Source organism: Rana temporaria, chromosome 5 (assembly GCF_905171775.1).
Source record: "Rana temporaria chromosome 5, aRanTem1.1, whole genome shotgun sequence".
NCBI lineage: Eukaryota > Metazoa > Chordata > Amphibia > Anura > Ranidae > Rana > Rana temporaria.
The window spans coordinates 366,505,815-366,528,077 of NC_053493.1; the positions used below are offsets into that span (position 1 = coordinate 366,505,815).

At 44.0% G+C, this 22,263-nt stretch overlaps 1 protein-coding gene across 1 annotated transcript in view; it reads right to left on the bottom strand.

The window, feature by feature from the left end:
• Positions 1-22,263, bottom strand: part of RGS22 (regulator of G protein signaling 22) — a 169,180-nt gene that overhangs the window by 75,829 nt on the left and 71,088 nt on the right. The window contains exons 11-14 of the mRNA XM_040354637.1: positions 20,691-20,839; positions 16,266-16,377; positions 5,471-5,593; positions 3,811-3,912 (exon numbers count right to left, since the gene is read on the bottom strand). Coding sequence (XP_040210571.1) covers positions 3,811-3,912; positions 5,471-5,593; positions 16,266-16,377; positions 20,691-20,839 — 486 coding nt within the window. The remainder of the gene's footprint in view (positions 1-3,810; positions 3,913-5,470; positions 5,594-16,265; positions 16,378-20,690; positions 20,840-22,263) is intronic.

Genomic DNA, 22,263 nt, shown 5'->3' on the forward strand with positions numbered 1-22,263 from the left:
ATTCACTGTCCAGTGCAGCTGAGGCTGCAGAGAAAGGGACTAATGAATCTTTCTAACCTCTTCTTTCAAATGTGAGGCATCAAGGTTCTGATATTTCCTTAAAAAACCCAACTGCATTGTGAAAAAATAGGTTCTCTGGTGAATGCATAACCCTGCCCTCTCAATACATACTGCCATTTAGTGGCACATTTTTAATGCTGTGTGACATTCCCCATACTCCGCCCCATGACATTATGGGCACAACATGAAAGAGGTACCAGTGCAGGAGGGGGGTGGCGGGCGGATGATGGTGGGGGAGCAGCAAAATGCACCTTTGCCTGTGTATACAAAAATCCTTGCACCGGCCCTGCCTCTAGGTTAGTGATTCTATATATTGAAGCCAAAGTATGACAGTCAAGCAACTAGAATTTGCAGAACGAGATGTTAGCAATGGTAGCCTCTGTATATCCCTTAATAAATGTTTCTTTAATGTTCTATGCCTGTCCATAAAGGATTAATTATAGGTTTTTAAATTTCTATGATATAATATTATGTCTTTACATGGCTTAGAAAATGATTGAGAGAACCAAGCAAAAAAAAAAAGATAATAACAATAGAAATGTAAGCGCTCAGGGTATTTGCAGAACAGACAGAAAAGACAGAGCCATGCCACTGCACAATCTTGCAGAGCACAGGTGTCAAACACAAGGCCCTCCAGGCCATTTCATGTGGCCTGCAGGAGAGCTCCAAGCACTCCTCTGGTCCTCCTTCAGACCCCTAATTTCTGCTTTCAAGCAATGCATCCAGCTTTTTCCCAGGAGCAGCGTAAGGAAAGGGGATGTGAAGTAAGTGAGAGTTGGGGACTCATCTTCTGATGGTGGGATGGCTCTTGACATCTAATGTAAGGGGAGGGGATGCACTGGACATCTAATCTTACAGATACAACCAGCCCTTTTGAGAACAATCATATTGCTGATGCGGCCCACGATGAAATTGAGTTTGACACCCCTGTTGTAGAGTCTGGAGGCAATGCAGAAATATTTCTGCAGCAGTTTGTATCGGGTTGAAACGTGGGGAGACCACTTCATCCCAGTGCCAAAATAACAAAACCACATGAGCATACTAGATTGTCCATTCTAAAGAATGTTCAGTTTACTAGAATGTACAGTGGGGGGTCAGTGGCATTGCTAGACAGGTGTGTGGGGTGCGGGCCGCACCCGAGAGACACCCGAGGGGTTACACCCGTCACGGCACTGGATCGAGAGAGGCGCTGCGGCTCTCTCCTCTTCCCCCTTCCCCTGCGCACTCGAGTATCTCCTTCACTCCTCACGATGTTCGGGGAGGAGGAGTAAGAATTGTTTTGTGTGGCAGACAGCTCCGGAGTGCCATAGCCCAGTGCAGTGTGCACAGCGCTCAAATGTCCTCTGGGAACACTGGCACTGCAATCGCCTATTGACACTCAGGCAGGTGTGGAGAGGTGTCGGCTGCCTATCAAAACAAATACATTCCTCAGACCGAGGGAGCCTAATCTCCTCCTCCACACTGACAGTATATCCACAACAGGAGGAGGAGTAGCCTAGGAGAAGGAACATTTATGTGGACAGAACACGCTGATCTGAGGTCTGTGACTGTAGGGAGAGGAGATATAGGGGGGTTACATTAGGGGGATTGCAGATGGGGGTTACATTAGGGGGATTAGATTAGGGAGATTGCAGGGGGGTTACATTAGGAGGATTACATTAGGGGGAATGCACAGGGGGGTTACATTAAGGGGAATTGCACAGGGGGGTTACATTAAGGGGGAATGCACAGGGGGGTTACATTAGGGGGATTGCACAGGGGGGTTAAATTAGGGAGAATACAGGGGGGTTACATTAAGGGGGAATGCACAGGGGGGTTTCATTAGGGGGATTGCACAGGGGGGTTACATTAGGGGTATTGCTTAGGGGAATTGCACAGGGGGGTTACATATGGGGAATTGAACAGGGGGGTTACATTAGGGGGATTGCAAAGGGGGGGTTACTTTAAGGGGATTGCACAGGGGGGTTACATTAGGGAGAATACAGGGGGGTTACATTAGGGGGATTGCACAGGGGGGTTCCATTAGGGGGATTACACAGGAGGAGAGCTGTGCTGATGCGCTAGCCTGACCTGGGGGGGGGGGGGACACACCAAATTTTACCATACCAGGTGACATCAACCCTAGTGACGCCACTGTGGAGGGTAATGGTGTATTACCTTGTGTTAGCCAAAGCATTACTGGAGAATACTAAGCTAGCTTGAAAGGGAACTTCAACAAAATTTTAGGGATTTGCACTGAGGAGAGTTGTTTCACTATAACAACACTCCAAGCCACACCTAAGCCATGGCTGTTTATCATGAATATGAATTTGAACTGCCTCAACGCTCATACCTGATCTTACCCCTTTGGAGCCCATGTGTTCCCTAAACGAAGAAATAGATTTTAATAGATGATTGTATGGGAATAAAGTGAAACTCCAGGTAAACAGTTAAATAAGTTGAAAAAATTTGAACTATTTTACCTGCCAAAATATTTATAATTCTGTTCAGCCAATTTTGTGATATAGGCATATAGGCCTGACTGCATAACCAGAAAGATACCTCTACTACATTCTGGCTAAGTTTTACAGATTCCCATATCACCTGCCTACACATAAGAGAAGAGATTTTCAGGGCAGAATTTATACTTCCTGTTACCCCAGACCAACTATCTTGTGTCATTTTGCTAGCCCTGGTATTAAACTAGCAAGATTGGGGGTTATAAGCAACGAGGCACACCGAGATGCACACAATGCAGGGGCAGTGATAATGAGGGCACAGCAAGAGTGTTAGACAGGATGGGAGTCTTGAACATTTTACTAAACATAGGAACATATTATTGACAGCCAGTAACCTACTGTGTGGGTAAGTGTGTTTTCCATCCTAGGCCACAGTCTACAGGCATCAGGTATGTGGAAATCGGAATCAGATGCATCTCAAGCGCATCAGTCTTGTTAGAGTGATCAATTGAGATACGTCTTTTGTTGACATTCCCCCATCGGGTCAATCTTGGACTAGGTTGGAACAAGACGCTGTACCTACCAGAGTGTATGCGTGTAACTGAAACCATTCCCTCTCTAGAGTATGTGTTTACCAGCTTATTTGTAACCTGTTCACCCTCTATTTTTGTGTGTATATTTCCTTTTCTTCTGGTGCCTTATGAGTGTAAATTACTTATAATGTTCATAATGGTACAGCAAATTCCTCATTGTTTAACTGTTTTCATCTGTATTATTACTCGTGTCAATGCAAACCTTTGCATAAAATGTTTTTTTACCCAGAATTCCATTTTAATGATGACATTTTAGCAACATAAACCATTCTTTTTTTCTAAAGAATCTACTTGTAGCGCATTACAGTTACTTTTTCAAATCCTAAAACCTACTTTGCCAATTTACAGTCAAAGTGGGTGGACATGCAATAGTACTATAATATAATAACAGATGCAAGAGTTTCATTTGTTTCCTTAAGAATGCTGGCTCAGTATCTGACAGAATGACATTTTTCTTTTAATTTTTTATATTCTGATAACCGAATACAAATAATGTAAGATAAAGTCACAGGCCCAATTTAAGTTTTTTTTTTGTGTTGACATTCAGGAGATTTGATAGGAGCATACATCATGTGTTTTTGGTTCAGACTGGGGTTCATCTCACAAACTAAGACAATATTCCCTTAGTGGAATTCACAAGAGTCACAAACGCTGAAGAATGTTATGCAATCTAGTCATTCTCGGCACAAAACATCTCATTCTCGAGATTTACCACTTACTTGGGATTGTCTGCATAGTTTAAAAGGTTGAAGAGTCTCTTGGTAAAACAAGTGATGATAGGACTGTAGATCAAACCAGAAGTTGACGCCACACTCCCACAGCTGAAATGGAAAAATAATAATAAACAATAAAGAAATATATACATTTATCCAAATTGTCTGGTGGCAGTGCTAGAACACGTTGACTTATGAGTTCCAAATTAATTAGAAATGAAGGCAGACCTTCACTCTCCCCTAACACTTTCTGTTATTTTATCCCTAGCCCCTGCTCTCTCCAAATCGCAAATTACTTTTTTCTTCTTTTTTTTTTAAATACCCTTTTCAGGGAAATCTCCTTCCACTTCCTAGGATCTCACCTAGGTGAGAATGATGTGTCACTTTGCCTGCTGCCTATTAGGATACCCACAACGTGCATCCCAGATGCCTGCAGGATATGCTACTTCATATGAAATTCGGCTCATCAAGGGAGCCAACTGTTTCTTCCTGGTATATGCAGCTGACCACCTGATGATATGCCACACTGCATGTTCAGGGGGCTAGGTGCAAGAACCCGAAAGAGACAGCTAACCTCCTGATGACATCACAGATAAAAATGATGGTGCAGGAACTGGTGTGCAGCGGGAATGCAGCAGATCTCAGAATACTGCTGGATTGCTGGGAGTGTGGTTCTAGCCATGGCCACAGCAATCCCAATGTGTTTTATTATTATTATTATTATTATTATACAGGATTTATATAGTGTCAATAGTTTGCACAGTATTTTACAATATTAATAGAGACAGTTACAATCCAATCTAATGCAGGAGGGTTCCGAGGGTTCCACTCCTGAGATCTTACAATCTAAAGGGAGGAACAAGTGACACCATAGGAAATGACTATGGGGGGATAAGTTAATGGAGAAAGTAAAACTCCACTTTTTAGATAGAGTTGGGCTAGAACTCCCTAAAGAGTAGAAGATACCTGAAAGGATAGGGGTATTGGGTTCCAGAGGGGAAACAAGGCTCTGGCAAAGTCCTAGAGGTGAGCATAGGAGGTGACAAGAGAGCTAGAGAACAGAAGTTCTTAAGAGGAGCAAAGAGGACGGTTTGGGTGATATTTAGAGATAAAGAGCTAGATTCAGGTAGCTTGGCGCATCTTTTGGCCGGCGTAGCGCATCTCATATGCGCTACGCCAACGTAAAATAGGGAGCCCAGACCAGTATTCTCAAAGATCTGGCGCCGTACGTTGCGCCGGCGTAGTGTAAATAGGCCGGCGTAAGCCCGCCCAATTCAAAATAGGCAGGTAGGGGGCGTGCTTCATTTAAATTAGCCATGACCCCATGTAAATAAATGTCCGTTCGTACGGCGCATGCTCAGAATCACGTTGCATATACTTTCTAAGAAACGTTGGCTCAATGCTTTCGACGTGAACGTAACCTACGCACAGCCCCATTCATGTAACACTTACGTTAACGACATAAAATTTGACAACTGTTCCGACGTCCATACCTTAACATTGGCTGCGCCTCATATAGCAGGGGTAACGTTACGCCGGACGCAAGCCTTAGGTAAACGGCGTAGCGGGCACAAGTACGTTCGTGAATCGGCGTATCTAGCTCATTTACATATTTTACGCGTAAATCTACGGAAGCGCCCCTAGCGGCCAGTGCTGTTCTGCATACCTTGTTTCCTGACTGTTCACAGAATGTGGCAAAGAAATAACCAGCACGACAGTCATAGTGGAGAGCTTGCAGCATTTCTTCCATCTTGGAGCTCTTCAGAACGCTGCTGCTTGTGTCCACATGCTGAAAGCACACAATACAGGCACATATATCCCATAAATTAAGATGAATGAGTGAGTGTGAAAGAAATAACATAAAAATAACAAAAATAAGGTTACCAGGTCTAATAAATTAAAAAATATATATACTTTAGAATACATTAGCTCCATGAAGCACTAAAGCCAGGTAAAAATTGTATTTTCCTTACATAAAAGCTAAACTGCAGGGGAATAGAAAAAGAGAGAGAATTTTGGTGAAACAACAGTTTATAGGTCAAATTCACAAAGCTAACACACCATAATAAGGAAAGTTATTTTCCAAAAGTGATAGTTTCTTTTTTAGCTCAGTCCAATGAGATTTAAAACATAGTCACATGATTAAAATAAAGATACATATATTTCCTTATTTTAAAGCTTGCAACTTAAACCTTATGTTAGTAAAAGCTTTCAAAAACGTGGTTATAAAGCAGACCTCCACCGCAGGCTTGGTGTGTTTTTACACAAAGCTGTTCTATATTGCAGGTCCAGGTCCTGGCTGTACTACCTGGCTATGGTGCCTGGATCACAAACATGGCTGAACAAAATTACAAACCCTTTCACATATGTATTAAAGTAGACAGCGTTCTTTTTTTTTTACATTAACGTGGCATTTCAGCCAAAATCTTTGGATAGAGCAGGTAAAACTTTTATCAAATTTAAATTATAATAATAATAATCATCATAATAAACTTCATTTTGAATAGCGACTTCAAAGGTAGCTTCTCGAGGCGCTTTACAATGTAAAGAGAAACAAAAACACAAGATATACACAGGGTAAAACCGAGGGAAAAAAGGAATAATTACGTGAAAGCTTGTCTAAAGAAAAATATTTTTAGATTTGATTTGAATGGGTTTAGAGAAGATGACTCTCTGATATTCTTTGGAAATAAATTCCAGAGTTTTGTGGCATAGCAGGAGAAGGCTCTATCTCCCATTAAGTGTAGGTGAGTAGGGGAGATACACAGAAGACCAGAATTTGAGGAGAGGAGGATATGGGGGGGGAAGAATCTTCCATTCTAATTAAATTGAGCCAAAAATAAATAAATTAAATTTGACAGCTTTAACTTAAACCAGAGATCCTGCTGTGGCTTAATTCCAGGAAATGGGGGGGGGGGGGGGTTAAGACAGATAATGGGGTGCCAAGCCATTAGGAGCCTTAAAGGTGAGCAAGAGGATTCTAAAGTCTATGCAAAACTTGATGGGCAGCTGGTGCAAGGACTCCAGAATAGGGGTAATATAGCCATATGTCCCATACTTAGTCTGGATTCTGGCTGCAGAATTTTGGACATATTGTAGTTGATTAATATTGGATTTAGGTACACCAGCAAGTAAAGCATTACAGTAGTCAAGTCGGGAGAACACAAATGTATGGATGAGCATTTCAGCTACAGTGTACAATAGTATAGAACACAGCTGAGCAATGTTTCTCAAGTGGGAAAACGATGTTCTGACACCATTGGGGCAGATCCACAAAGGAAGTACGCCAGTGTATCTACTGATACGCCGGCGTACTTTCAAATTTCCTGCGTCGTATCTTTGGTTTGAATCCTCAAACCAAGATACGACGGCATCTGGGTTAGATCCGACAGGCGTACGGCTTCGTACGCCTTCGGATCTTAGATGCAATACTTCGGCGTCCGCTGGGTGGCGTTCACGTCGTTTTCCGCGTCGGGTATGCAAATTAGCTATTTCCGACGATCCACGAACATACGCGCGGCCGTCGCATTCTCTTGCGTCATCTCTAGTCGGCTTTTTCCGGCATATAGTTAAAGCTGGCATTTCGTCGCCTATAGTTAGACTTGCCATGTTAAGTATGGCCATCGTTCCCGCGTTTATTTTGAAAAAAAATTTTTTCGTAAGTCGTCCGTGAATCGGGTTGGACGTAATTCACGTCTATGTTAAAAAAAATGACGTCCTTGCGACGTGATTTAGCGCAATGCACGGCGGGAAATTTAGGGACGGCGCATGCGCTGTTCATTCGGCGCGGGGACGCGCTTCATTTAAATGAAACACGCCCCCTAATCGCAGATTTGAATTATACGCCGTTACGCCGCCAGAGCTAGACTACGCCGCTGTGACTTACGGCGCAAATTCTTTCAGGATTCGAACCGAGGACAAGTAAGTCACGGCGGCGTAGCGTTTCTCAGATACGCTGCGCCGGGGCAGATCTTTGTGGATCTGCCCCATTGTGTACATGTGGATCAAAGGTTAAATAAGCCCTAGATTTTTCAATTTATACTGAAGCTCAAGTACAGTGCCATTTGTAGATAGGCTTCCAGGACTGGCCTTACATGTTTAAAGGGGGGGGGGGGAGAATGCCAATACGCATGACTTCAGTCTTGTCACAAGTAGAATCTGGTTTATTGTGGATGCATATCTGAGTGTCATCAGCAAAGAAATGATAATTGAGCCCATGTGATCTAAGCAGTTGGCAAGTGAAAACATGTAATGCGGAAAAAAAAATTGTTTTGATTCTTTATTTAAAGTTTTCAAAAGTACAAAAGGGATGAGCCCAATAGAAATAAACATAAAAAACAAACAAACAAGCAACAAAACCAGGAAAAAACTGATGGTGGGCCATACTGAGACTTATACCAAATATATGCATATACAAGCAACAAAAGGAGGAACTAGAACCATGGGGAAAGTTAACAGTTGTCATCCACTCGACACCAATGCTAAGTGAGCAGATAAGGTATGTGGAGGGATATGCTCCAGTAAGAATCCAAAAAACAAACATTTAACGGTAAACAGCATATGATGGTTAGAAGGTAGCAGAGTCGACCCCTCACCTCCAAGTAGTGGCGTAGTCGGTCTGTTCTAAACAAAAAAAAAGAAAGGGGGGGTTGGGGGGAAGAAGGGGAGGAAAGGGGGTCAAGGAACTGTAAATAGGGGAATGGGAATGGCAGATTGAGTAGAAGCTCTCTCGTCTCTCTCCCTCCTCCTCATTGGCTTAGAGACAGCAGTGGGTACAATTAGAGCCAATGGTCACACTGAGATGGCTCGGGAACAAGCTTTGTGGAGGGAGGAGCCAGGATTGCCAATGGGGGACCTGAGAAGAGGATATAGCTCTGGTCAAGAAAGGAGGTAAAGTTGTTAGACATACAGGGCCAGATTCAGGTACATTTGCGTATCTTTCTGCCGGGGTAGCGCATCTCATATGCGCTACGCCGACGTAACATTAAGAGGCAAGCTGAGTATTCACAAAGCACTTGCTCCCATATTTGCTCCGGTGTAACGTAAATGGGCCGGTGTAAGCCCGCCTAATTCAAATTAGGAAGGTAGTGGGCGTGTTGTATTTAAATTAGCCGTGACCACATGTAAATGAATTCCCGAACGAACGTTGAATGCGCGCACATGCTCAGAATCACGTTGCATATACTCCCTAAGATACGTCGGCTCAATGCTTTCGACTTGAACGTAACCTACGCCCAGCCCCATTCACGTACGACTTTTGTAAACAACGTAAAATACGATGGCTGTTCCGTCGTCCATACCTTGCATGGGTTGCGCCACCTATAGAGGTGTTTTATCTTTACGCCGGACGTACGCCTTACGTAAACGGCATAGCTTACTGCGACGGGCGTACAAACATTTGTGAATCGGCGTATCTTGCTCATTTACATATTTGACGCCTAAATCAACGTAAGCGCCCCTAGTGGCCAGCGTAAATATACACCCAAGATACGACGGCGTAGGAGACTTACGTCGGTCGTTTCTTGGCAAAATTCAGACGTATCTGATTTTAAGAATCAGCTCAAAGATACGACGGCGCACATTTGGACTTACGACGGCGTATCAGTAGATACGTCGACGTAAGTCTCTGTGAATCCGGCCCATAGTGGTTAACAACAAACTCCAAGACTTCTGGATAACTCATACCATTCTTATATTCCAAAAGCCCCTGTTTCATTATCTTCAACTGACTCTATTTCATGCAACAATTCTGAGGCTTGGTACAAGTCTAAAGCCTCGTACACATGATCAGTCCATCCGATGAGTTTTGTCCGAAGGACCGTTGTCATCGGTTAACCAATGAAGCTGACTGATGGTCTGATGTGCCTACACACCATAGGTTAAATAACCGATCGTGTCAGCACGCGGTGACGTAATACACAACAACGTGCTGAATTGCTTCAAACCATGCGTCGACTTGATTCTGAGCATGCGTGGGTTTTTAACCAATGCTTTTGCATACTAACGATCGGTTTTGACCTATCGGTTATGGGCCGTACACACGACCGAACATGTCTGCTGAAACTGGACGCGGCGACGTGGGCGGCCCTGCAGGGCCTTTTTCCAGCGGGCAAATATTTCTGGACTTGTTTTAAAACAGCCCGCTGAAATCCTGCCCGCTCGGACATGTTCGGTTGTCTGTACAGACCTACCGTACATGTCCGAGCGCCCGCCATCCCTCGCATGCGTCGAATGACTTTGACGCATGCGTGGAAGCATTGAACTGGCAGGGCCGCCCACGTCGCCGCGTCATCGTCGTGGCGACGGCGCTGACACGCCCCGCGTATTGTTTTTATGCGCGGATTTCTGTATGATGGTGAGTACAGCCACCATACAGAAATCCCCGGGCAGACATGTACGGTGAAAACGGTCCGACGGACCGATTTCATCGTACATGTTTGCTCATCTGTACCCGGCCTTAGGCGTCCATCGGTTCAATTTTAAAGCGAGTTCCTATTTTTTTGACCGAAGGTTAACTAACCGATGGGGCCCACACACGATCGGTTTGGACCGATGAAAACGGTCCATCAGACCATTCTCATCGGATGGACCGATCGTGTGTACGCGGCCTAAGACGTGATAATTTTGAAAAGCAGCAATGCTGTGAATTCCCTATGACTGACTTCTCTGGGACATGGTAAAAAGGGCAGACGTTGATATTGTCTAGTACAGTCATAACACGTTCCTGTACTGGCTATCTTGCTACAGTGATTGGGAAATACTGGTCATTTTTATTACAATATGGTCTACACTAATTATTTTTTGAACATTTCCCAACCAACAGGAATGGTCCAGCTGGCACTTTTGAGGTTCGCAAGTTCTACTCCAGTATGCAGGGCTCTTATCCCTCTCCAGCCTATTTTACATATTAAAACTGCTGGAGATCTGATACTTCCCTTGCTTATTTTCTAAAGGGTGTGCTCTGACTTTCAATGAAGTTAGGTCACTCTGAAGATATTACAGTAAAAAAAAAAACAACCTGCAAGCAATCTTAACCTTCCCCTGACGTACATGTACTTCTTGGTGATAATACTTAAGCTAAAAAAAAGTAATGTAAATTATTTTTACTTCTTAGAAGACCTAAATCTAGATTAAGGGACTGATGAAATCAAATGTTTCTGGGGGTGGATTATTTATTCTGGCAAAGAGTTTATTTGAAGTACATTCAAGCTATTCCATGAGGTCATGAGTTTAACACGGCTGTTTGTATTGAGGAGATACTCAGCACAGTTGTCAGGGGAGACAGGCCAGTGGCACAAAACCAGAATAGCAGCAAAGCTGCTAAACTATGGAATCACACCAAGGATCATCAAGTGGCTATATGACCGGGACAGGAAGTTCTAGCCTGGCACTGTTTTTTTTTAGATCTCCATAAGACGATCATCACTTCTTGAGATCCCCATAATCCATCTCTAAGCAGTCAGGATTTATAAAGAGCTCCTTAAGCCTCCAGCTATTTGCACACAATCCCCTAACAATTACTAATTGGTAATGGAATTATAGTCTCATATTCCAGGAATTCTCAATCAATACCAGCAGTCTTTAAGAAGGTATTTAATATTGACCATATTTCATGGATCGCACTTTACATCATAAGGGAGTCAGTTTACTTTCTCCTTAAACTTTTAATTCCAAGCTATTTTAGAGCTGCAGATCTTAGATGTACTCTGGACAGACCCCTGGAGCAAAATGTAGATAACAAGCACTTATTCTTGGAAAAACAGAAAATAAAACACTTAATTTTCTGGTGTTGTTTTGGGCTGTTAACCAACTGATGTTAAGTCATTCCCCAGTATGGTAGTAAAGTTTTTTGTCTCTCAGATCTTAAAGAATACTAGCTGTGCTTTCCAAGAGCATTAGAATGCTTAAAATTTGTGAACGATCATTTGGAATGCTAATGGAGGTTAACCAATAACTACCTGGACCCTGACAAAAGCACTGCGCCTCTGCCCTGTTGGCACTGAACATAATCATAACATAAGTGCTGGTAGTGTTTGCTATTCACATAAGGTTACACATTGCGCCCACAACGTGAATGAAAAAAACATCCCTCAAAGCTGTCATTGGGGATGATCTGTGGATGGCCTCTATCCTTTGTTTTAACTGTTCTATATAGGAGTGGGGCAGTGTTCCCTTCTCTTTTAAGTTGACAAAGGTCCACACTTTGAGGGGTGGCTTTTTTGTTCACATGGTTGGCGCAATATGTAACCCAAAAATTGTGGGAGTCCCAATGCGTGTCCAGCTGAAAGGGGTTGTAAAGGCTAGTGCATTGTTGGTTCACTTACCCTTTCCTTCGATTTCCCTTCTAAGGCTGGATTCACACCTAGGCATTTTTAGTGCTTTTTGCATTTTGCAGATTTGCACTACAGTCCGTTTAACATTGTTTCCTATGGAACACGTTCTGTAGTGCAAATCTGCAAAATGCAAAAAGCACTAAAAATGCATAGGTGTGAATCAAGCCTAAATGTTTTTTTCTTTGTCTGAATTTCTCACCTGTTTCTCCTCAGTAAGCTTGCCCCCATCATCCGAGCCGTTCTGGTTGGGGGTTAGTCAGCCAGAACACTGAGGAGGAACAGGAAGTGATAAATTCAGACAAAGAAAATAAACATTTGAAGGGAAATCGAAAGAAAAAGGTCAGTGAACCAACAATGCACTAGCTTAAAGGAACCTATTTAGAAAATAAAAAAACAAACATTTACAACTCCTTTAAGGGTAATATTATATGGTTTCTGTCCCTCCTATGGTCACTGATGTCCCACTAGTGATGGACGAACATCCGTCGGGACGGTTTGCGAACGCTAACCGCGAACTTTCGCAAATGTCCGTGAACCGCAAGTTCGTGGCGGGCCCCATTGACTTTAATGGCAGGCGAATATTAAAAACCTGCAGGTCATATTTGCAGCCCCCAAATAGTTATTAGCTGTGCACAAATAGTCCCACAACATGGACACTGACCTACCAGAAGTATTGGGGTGAAAAAACGGATAAATAAGTAAGTGCCGGCCATTACAAGCCCCAAAAATTAGCCGACAGGCGTTCACCTGACAGCAAACAACTTTGTATTCTGTGGCTGGAGGTACATTAAGCTATTCACCGGATACAGAAGTAAGTGTCGGCCATTACAGGCCCCAAAAATTAGCCCACAGTCGTTCACCTGAATTTGAATGAAACATAGTCTACTGGTCACATGTGTTGAATTCCTCAGAGATCCATGCTTCATTCATTTTTATAAATGTCAGGTAGTCAACACTGTTGTGAGCTAGGCGAGTGCACTTATCGGTCACGACCCCCCCCGCTGCGCTGAACGTACTTTCAGACAGGACACTGGATGAGGGGCAAGCCACCCGTTCCATTGCAAAGTCACCCGTTCCATTGAGGTCAAGCCTGCCCACCCAGTAGTTCAGGGGTTCATCACTTCTCAGTGCGTCCACATCGGCCGTTAACCCGATGTAGTCGGCCACCTGTCGGTCTAGGTGTTCCCTGATGTTGGATCCGGAGGTCAGCTGAAAGAATGATCTCATATCATTAGTGACCAAGACATCTTCAAACCGCCCTCTTCTTGCAGGCGCTGTTGGATTGGTACCCAAAACTGTTTCTCTGTGAGTGGAAATTCCTCTGCCAGCGGACGCAAAAGCAGAATGCAGCATTTTTTTGAAGCAAGGCCTGGAAGTGCTGCATTCTGATAGCCCTCTGTGATGGTGGTAACATTTCCGCCATGTTTTGTTTGTGCCAGGGGTCTAAGTACATTGCCACCCAGTACTGGTCCTTTTCTTTATGCTTTTTATACGGGGGTCCCTCTTAAAACACTGGAGCATGAAAGCCCCCATTTGCACTAAACTGGAAGCGCTGTACTGGCCTGGCTCCTGCTCATCTTCCAGGATAATGTCCCCCATCCACAGACAACACTAGAGATCCCAGAAAGGTTTAAAGCATGCTCTTTTTGCTCCTCCTCCTCTGCCCCCGGCACCATCCTCCTTTGACTCCTCTTCAGACTCCCATTGTTGACTTGTCTCAGGTGGAGTATCCCCCCCTGGGAATCCATCCAGCATTGCGACTTCCTCATCTTCCTGCTCCTGCTCCTGCTCCTCGACGGCTTGATCAATGACACGATGCAATGCACGCTCCAGAAAGAAGGCATAAGGTACAATGTCACTGATGGCGCCCTGGCTGCGACTAACCAGTTTGGTGATCTCATCAAATGGCTGCAGAAGTCTGCATGAGTCGCGCATGAGCAGCCACTGACGCGGTGAAAAAAAACAAGCTCCTCAGAACCTGTCCTGCCGCAGAGTTCGTACAGGTAGTCGTTAACTGCACGTTATGCAGAACGTTATGCAGAATGAAGGATTCTGTGGCTTAGCAACCATTCCTGAGAACGATCAAACTTGTAATTAGCCAAGCACGTTTGATTATGTCCAGTTCAATGCACCCTGCTCCGCCCCATCTTAGAACAACAATTATGGGCCTTAAAAATCTAATCCAGCTAATCAATTCTTCCCCCAGGAGTGGTTGACCAGGAGGTGACTACAGAAATCGCCGTGTGCCCAGTAAAATACAATAATTTCCAATTTGACTGCTATCAGCCAGATTAAAAAAAGATGAAGTTGCGGTTTCCTATGTAGCACCCTTGGCTGGCAGCCAAGCCTGGGTGTGTTATGACCTGGGTTGGGAGTGACTCAGGGTAGTGCTGGGTGACTCACAGGTAGCATCACCAGGACCTCCAACTTTTTTCCAGAATTTTCTGGTGTTTTCTGGAAAGAGAGGTGGAGAGGGAAGGTGGAGCTGCCTGAGGTGTTCCGAGGACCCCTGGTCAATCCCCAATCTGGATTGGCAGGGGGCAGGCCTCCTTAAATAGGGGGAGTTGATCAGGTGGAAGATTTTGGCACCTTGGAGATGGAGTGTTAGGCTGTCGGGCCTTTGAGGGAGGCACACCTGAGAGGACTGAGATGCGGCAGTCTAGGATGGGTGGTGGTGCAGAGCCAATCTGGAGGATTGTGGTGGCGTAGGCAGTGGAAAGGGGGAGCTGGAGTCAGGAGAGCTGGCATTGCCTGAAGAGGTGGTGCTGGGAGCAGTATCCACAGGGACAGCTAGTACTGGAACATTCTATTTTTTTGCTACACCATAGGGGACCATGGTCCCTGCCTGCAAAGGGCATCTGCTTTAGGCCTGGCTGAGCCAGTGTCAGGCCTACAGTGCTAGCTTATCCGGGGAGTGTAAGCAAGTGATGTGCTGGAGGAGTGATAGTATGCAAGCAAGAAAGCACAGGAGGAGAAGAGGAGATTGTATATACCGTGGTTTATACAGTTGGTCCCAGTTTTGATTGTTACCTGGGCATCTCCTAAGTTTCTTATGACCATCCAAGTAAAATTCCACTAAATAAAATAAAAAATAAAAAACAAGTACAAGGACTGCTTTTATGTCTCTGGATGCTTGAAAATTGTGTCTAGCTGGACAGGGGGACAGACAGACTACTACACTCAGCAGCCCCTACTAGGGTACTGCTACAACTATAATTAATATATTAAAGGAAACCTGTCTTAAAATGAACATTTAGGATACTATTTTTATCTCTCCTTTTAAAATTGCTAGCTGCTTGGCTGCCATGCTGATAGGGCTAACAGTTGTTGTCAGCTGCACACTTATTGGCCCCCATGTGAGAATGCTGCATAGAGCGAAGGGCGGAGAGGGTTGTTAGTGCTTTAAAGCAGAATTTTGGCAAAAAAGCCACATACACAGCTGAAATATACTGTATACGTGAACATTTCACCAGACTACTTTTGTGATTTTATTCAGCCATTGTGTTTGTGATTTATGCATCATTGGAACACTGCATAGACTGGAAAGTGACACAACTGTGTCTATTATAGGTAAACTGAACTGAAGTAATTTAACACAAGACTTCAAGCAGACATGTAGTTATCGCAGGAGAGACATGTAATGTCTTTTCTGCAATAAAATACACCTACCTGCCTGCTTGCAGTCTTCTGCAGCATGTGAACTAAGCTATGCATGTGCTGCTCAGTTTACATTATGGCACAGTCCACGTGTGCCAGGATGACGGACTCCTGCACGTGCACAGGGGTTACGTCATTCCACACCGGCCAATGGAGTGGCCTGAAGACCAACACTCAGCAAGCAACCTGGACCTGGTGTCGGCAGGGGACCTGGACCATTACAGAGGCGGTAAGTTTAGTGCCTTTAGTTCCACTTAAAGGAACACTGTTCCTCTTCCTGCTCCTAGTCTCATGACTGAACATCGAAGCAGAGTCAGCAGTAGCTCTTGGTTCATGTCAACTCTGTGTTTTAGCCTCTTACAACAATGTTCCATATATTGGAATGACAGCAATGTGAGATATAGTAAAGAAAGAAAGGCTAACACTGATGACCCTCCCTGTCCCAGTCTGGTATACTTTAAAAATACTTACAGAAACAAGACCTCCTTCAGGTGCATTGCGATGAACTTTTGGTCCAACAATGTCTCTAGCCAGGCTAGTACGTACAGTTGGTGCACAGCAGCTCATGGGTCTGATTCTTGTCCTATTTATAATGACATAGTATTTTTATTATAATAAGTTCCCCCAGTGGACATGGCAAGGGCATCCCTATACAGTTTTTCACTAGAAATGTGACCAGTTGTTGTGATTTCGTCTCTGCCCCTTGGCATCCCTCTGCTGGGTCTAGAGGGGTATCTCTACTTTTGCAGTGAAATTTGAGAAAACCCCACTATATGTTTGCTGTGTCCCAATTCAAACAACACGTTTGGAGCAGGCCTCGGGCAGACTGCAAGTTACTCTGAACAATTTAAAATGAGAGAAAGCTTAGTCTGTCTCCACAGACAAAGAACACACTGGCCCAGATTCACAAAGGAGATATGACGGCGTATCTCCAGATACGCCGTCGTATCTCTGAGTTGTGCCGTCGTATCTATGCGCCTGATTCTTAGAATCAGTTATGCATAGATTTCTATTAGATCCGACCGGCGTAAGTCTCTTACGCCGTCAGATCGTAACTGCATATTTACGCTGCCCGCTAGGGGCGTGTACGCTGATTCACGCCTAGAAATATGTAAATCAGCTAGATACGCGAATTCACGAACGTACGCCCGGCCGACGCAGTACAGATACGCCGTTTACGTTAGGCTTTTCCTGGCGTAAAGTTACCCCTGCTATATGGTGGCGTACATGCGGGGTACCAATGTTAAGTATGGACGTCGTTCCCGCATCGAATTTTGAATATTTTACGTCGTTTGCGTAAGTCGTCCGTGAATGGGGCTGGACGTAATTTACGTTCACGTCAAAACCAATACGTTCTTGCGGCATATTTGGAGCAATGCACACTGGGATATGTCCACGGACGGCGCATGCGCCGTTCGTGAAAAACGTCAATCACATTGGGTCATGGTTATTTTACATAACACACGCCCCCCTGTTCCACATTTGAATTAGGCGGGCTTTCGCCCGCCTATTTACGCTACGCCGCCGCAACTTACGGAGCAAGAGCTTTGAGAATACAGCACTAGCCTGTCTAAGTTGCGGAGGCGTAGCGTAAATAGGATACGCTACGCCGGAACAAAGATACGCCAATCTACGAGAATCTGGCCCACTGAGTTTGTGGACTCAGTTGTGGAATTTTCAGATAATAGCAAGGAAAATGTGAATGTATCCCACCTTGTCATTAAACAAGACTTCATGATCTAATGCAAGGGTCGGCAACCTACGGCCCGTGGGCCGCACCAGACCTGCCACCACTAAATGTCTGGTCTGTCAGTGCACATGATTAATAAATTAAGGGACAGTGTAAAAATAAAATAAATAAGAATTTTATTACATTTTTTTTAAAGCTCACATGCAGAAGTGTAAGTATACATAAGTCGCACCCGCAAATGTAAACGGGGTTCAAACCACACATGTGAGTATTGCCGTGATCATTAGAGCAAGAGCAATAATTTGAATAATAGACCTCCTCTGTATCTCTAAATTGGTAACCTGGAAAAAAATGTAAGCGTCGCCTATGGAGATTTTTATGTAGTGTAGTTTGTCGCTATTACAATTTTAAAGCATAACATGTTAGGTATCTTATTATTATCCTCATTTATTAGCAGATGAATGTGGCCCTCCATGCATTCACATACAACGAATCTGGCCCTTAAAGTTTTTTTTGGATGTCACAATGTAGAGTATAAGATTTCCTATCATCTGTGCCCAGTCTTGCCACACAGAGTTAATCCAGCTCTGAGCAATCATCTTTTATTGTTCAGTGAAATACAACAGACTTCCAGATAAAAACCAAAGTCCTTGCTTCTGAAAAAAAGTGCCCTCCCCTGTGTTATGATTAAATGTTTTCAAAATATGGGGTGAGTCACAGTTGAGTGCCATGAGAAAATGCAACAGCCATCAGAATATACATAGAGCTGGAGGGAAGAGGGGAGGGGGATGTGAATTGAGCACGTTTTACAGAAGCTGTGTATGTCTGCAAGCAGTGCACTAGATATGTAAATAACCTGTCACTCAAGCAAGGACTTTGGTTTTTATCTGGAAGTCTGTTTTATTTCCCTGAACAATAAAAAGAGGATTGCTCAGAGCTGGATTAACTCTGTGTGGCAAGACTGGGCACAGATGATAGGAAATTGTATTCTCTACATTGTGACATAAAAAAATTGGGGGGTTTACATCCACTTTAAGTGGAAAAGGGTTGCTGACCCCTGATCTAATGTTTTATATTTACATCATCATTTTTGGCAACAGATATATGTGCCTTGGGAAATATATACAGTATGAGGAGCTACATTATATTTAAGTTGTAATAGAAATGTATGAGACTGAGGAATCTTTGTGGTGGGTTTTTAATGGGGATTGGTATGCCAGCATCTTTACATTTTGTATAATAAATGGTCTTCATTTGGAAATATGCTGCTGTACACTATATTGTCAAAAGTATTGGCACACCCGCTTTTACACGCCCCTGAATTTTAATAGAAAAATATGTTTTTTTTTTGTTTTGTTTTTTAAGAATCATACTTACCTAGCTGGATGCAGAATCACTCTGATGCTGCATCTGTCCCCCTGCGCCTCTCAAGCCCCATACACACTATCAGTTTTCCTGCTGGTTTTCTCTTCAGGTTTACCAAAACCATGTAGTACAAGGACCTGCCTGATTGCATTCAAATTGAAACGCTTAAGGTTTGACCTCATATTAGATGGTTTTGGTAAACCTGAAGAGAAAACCATCAGGAAAACTGATAGTGTTTATGGGGCTTAACACTGAGAACGAGCGATCAAACAATGCTGATCAATCGGTTCTCATAGCTCCGTGAGCAGAGAGCTGCTGTCTGTCAGTCACTGCTGTCTGCTCTGCCCCCTCTTCGCTCACTGGAGTGCTGGACTGTGGAGGGGGTGGGGGCGGCCGGCTCAGACTCTGATCCTGACTGGTCATGATGACACGGAGCCTGGACCGACTTCTGTGACATCAGCAGAGAGCGGACTTCAGCCCACTCTCTACTGAAAAAGGGTCACAGGAGTGCAAAACAAACTGCACTCCTGTGATCCACAGGAAAAGTACAGCCAAGCGAGCTTTGGCTGTGCTTCTCTTTTAATGGCACCACAAAGTTGGGAGCATGAAATTGTCTAAAATTTCTTGGTATGCTGACATCTTAAGAGTGCCAAGCCCAACCCCTGAAAAACAACCCCACCACCAAAGGATTTGGACAAGTAATGTCCATAAAGACATGGATGAACGAGTTTGGGGTGGAGGAACTTGACTGGCCTGCACAGAGTCCAGACCTCAACCCGATAGTAAACCTTTGGGAGCGGAGACTGCAAGCCAGACCTCAAAAAAACACTTCAGGAAGAGTTGAAGCTGTTATAGCTGTAAAGGGTGTGCCAACTCAGTTTTGAACCCTACGGACTAAAGCCTTGTACACATGATCGGACTTTCCGCAGGCAAAGCGTTTGACTTTTGTCCGAAGGGCTTGTGCCTGGATTTTGTCTTGCATACAAACAGCACACAATTGTCGGCCAACAATCACAAACGTAGTGATGTACTAGACGTACTACGTGTTTTTTCAGCTCATTAGCATCACCCTTTGGGCACCTTCTGCTAATGTTGCGTTTGGTGAGCATTGCTTCCGAGTATGCGTGTTTGTACTTTGGACTTTTGTCTTGTGCACACACGATTGGAAAATCTGACAACAGACCGTTGTCCACAGAAAATTTTAAAGCCTGACATCCAACATTTGTTTGCAGAAAATCCGACAATAATGGCGCGTACAGACGATCGGACATTCCGACATCAAAACCGTGGATTTTTTTCTGACGGAGTGTCTTGCATGCACACGTCTTGCATACACACGATCACACAAATGTTGGCAGAAATTCCGAACGCCAAGAACGTAGTGACGTACAACACTACGAGGAGTTGAGAAAAATTAAGTTCAATGATTCAATGAGCATGCATCGAATTGATTCTGAGCATGCGTAGGATTTTGAGAACCAGCTCTCAAACATTTGTTGTCGGAAATTCCGACAGCAAATGTCCGATGGAGCATACACACGGTCGGATTTTCCGACAACAAGCTCACATCGAACATTTGTTGTCGGAAATTCCGACCGTGTGCACGGGGCACAATTGTCCGATGGAGTGTCGGATTTTCGGCCAACAGTCTGTCAAGACACAATTCCCGTCGGAAAATCTGATCATATGTACGAGGCTTAAGATTGGGTTGCCATTAAAGTAAATGTGCTGTAAAGGCAGGGATCCCTATACTTTTGACAATATAGTGCATATTAATTAGTGTATACTAGCCAAGTCAATAATATGTGGTTATTACATGTATTATTGCATTAATACTTTACCGGATTTTACTTGATTGGACAGCACTGCCAGGTAAACTTTTTACCAGTCTTTTTTCAGGTTTTAACATTGCCGATATTAGGTTTTCAGATCGTCTAGTGAAAGAGGCACTTTTAGTTTTTGTGGGAGAAGAAAGGCTCTTTTCCGGTACCTAAACAAAGTAAAATAATGTAAATTCATAAATATAAATTCTGCACATTCATCCTTTTTAATGTTTTGTTTTCATATAAAAAAACAGAAAATTTACAAGTACAAGCATATAGTATGGTACTCCTTAGTCAACCATCAGCAATTATCTCTGAACTGAGCTGACTCCACCTTTCATGGAGCTGAAATCAGATTGGTCATAGTGGGATATTGCACCTTCATTACTCTTTGAATAAGTCAGTGGAACTAAATGTTACAGGAACAGTTGTAAAGCTTTAAGACTCGTACACCTAGCGGATTGAACGAAATAAAAAACTGACAGCTCAGGTCGGAGTCACTGTACTAAAAATCTGATGTTAGTACAGAGATCTCCCCTGCTGTTCTATGGTGTTTTGACAGTGGGGTGGCCCCCCACCACAACACTCCAGTTAGCAGTCTCAGCCATTGATCGGGAGCCAGATGGCAGACCCTTTTCGGTCACGAGCCTTGGACAGAAGTCGGCCAAATAGCCGGCTTCTGTCGGACCGGCTGCCATACACACAGGGCAGATGCCGGCCGACATTCCGCCCGTGTGTACTAGGCTTTAGTATCCAGGACTAAATCTGGCCATACATGGAAAATCTGGATGTCTAAAGCCTCGTACACACGACCGAGGAACTTGACGGGCGAAACACATAGTTTTCCTCGTCGAGTTCCTTGTTAGGCTGTCGAGGAAATAGAGAACTTGCTCTCTTTTTGGCTCTTCTCGACAGTTTCCTCTACGAAAATGTACACACGACCGGTTTCCTCGGCAAAAAAATATCTCCCAGCAAGTTTCATGGTCATGTGTACGAGGCCTGACGCAGCTTATGCTTGATGTGGAAAACCTGACCTTAAAAATGTCAGCACCTATGACATCATCAGAAAATGCAAGTGGTTAACATCAGACCTGCAGTAAGGCAAAATCATTGTGCTGCACTGCTAAATTCTAAGTTCATCTTTTTTTTTTTCTAAATTCCAGCTCCCCTATGTACCAATATAGCATTAATGTACTTCTTTTGCAGAAATAAAAAAAAATTCTATTTATTCTACACAACCCTCATCTCAATGTTCAGCCTGGTGTTTAAAAAAAAAAATACTTATCCTGGATGGACCTTAGGATGTGAAAACTGTGAAGACACAGATATGAATTCACCCAGCTAACCTCCTTAAAGTGGAGTTCCACCTAAAAATGGAACTTCCACTTTTTAGAACCCCCCCCCCCCCTCCTGTGTCACATTTGGCACCTTTCAGGGGGGAGGGTGGAGCAGATATCTGTCTAATACCGGTATTTGCTCCCACTTCTAGGCATAGATCACCTCTGTGATCTATGCCACTTCCGGCGCCTACTCTTTACCCCCGCTGTCTTTTGGGCGACACACAGCTCCCAGAACACAGCGGGGACCCAGA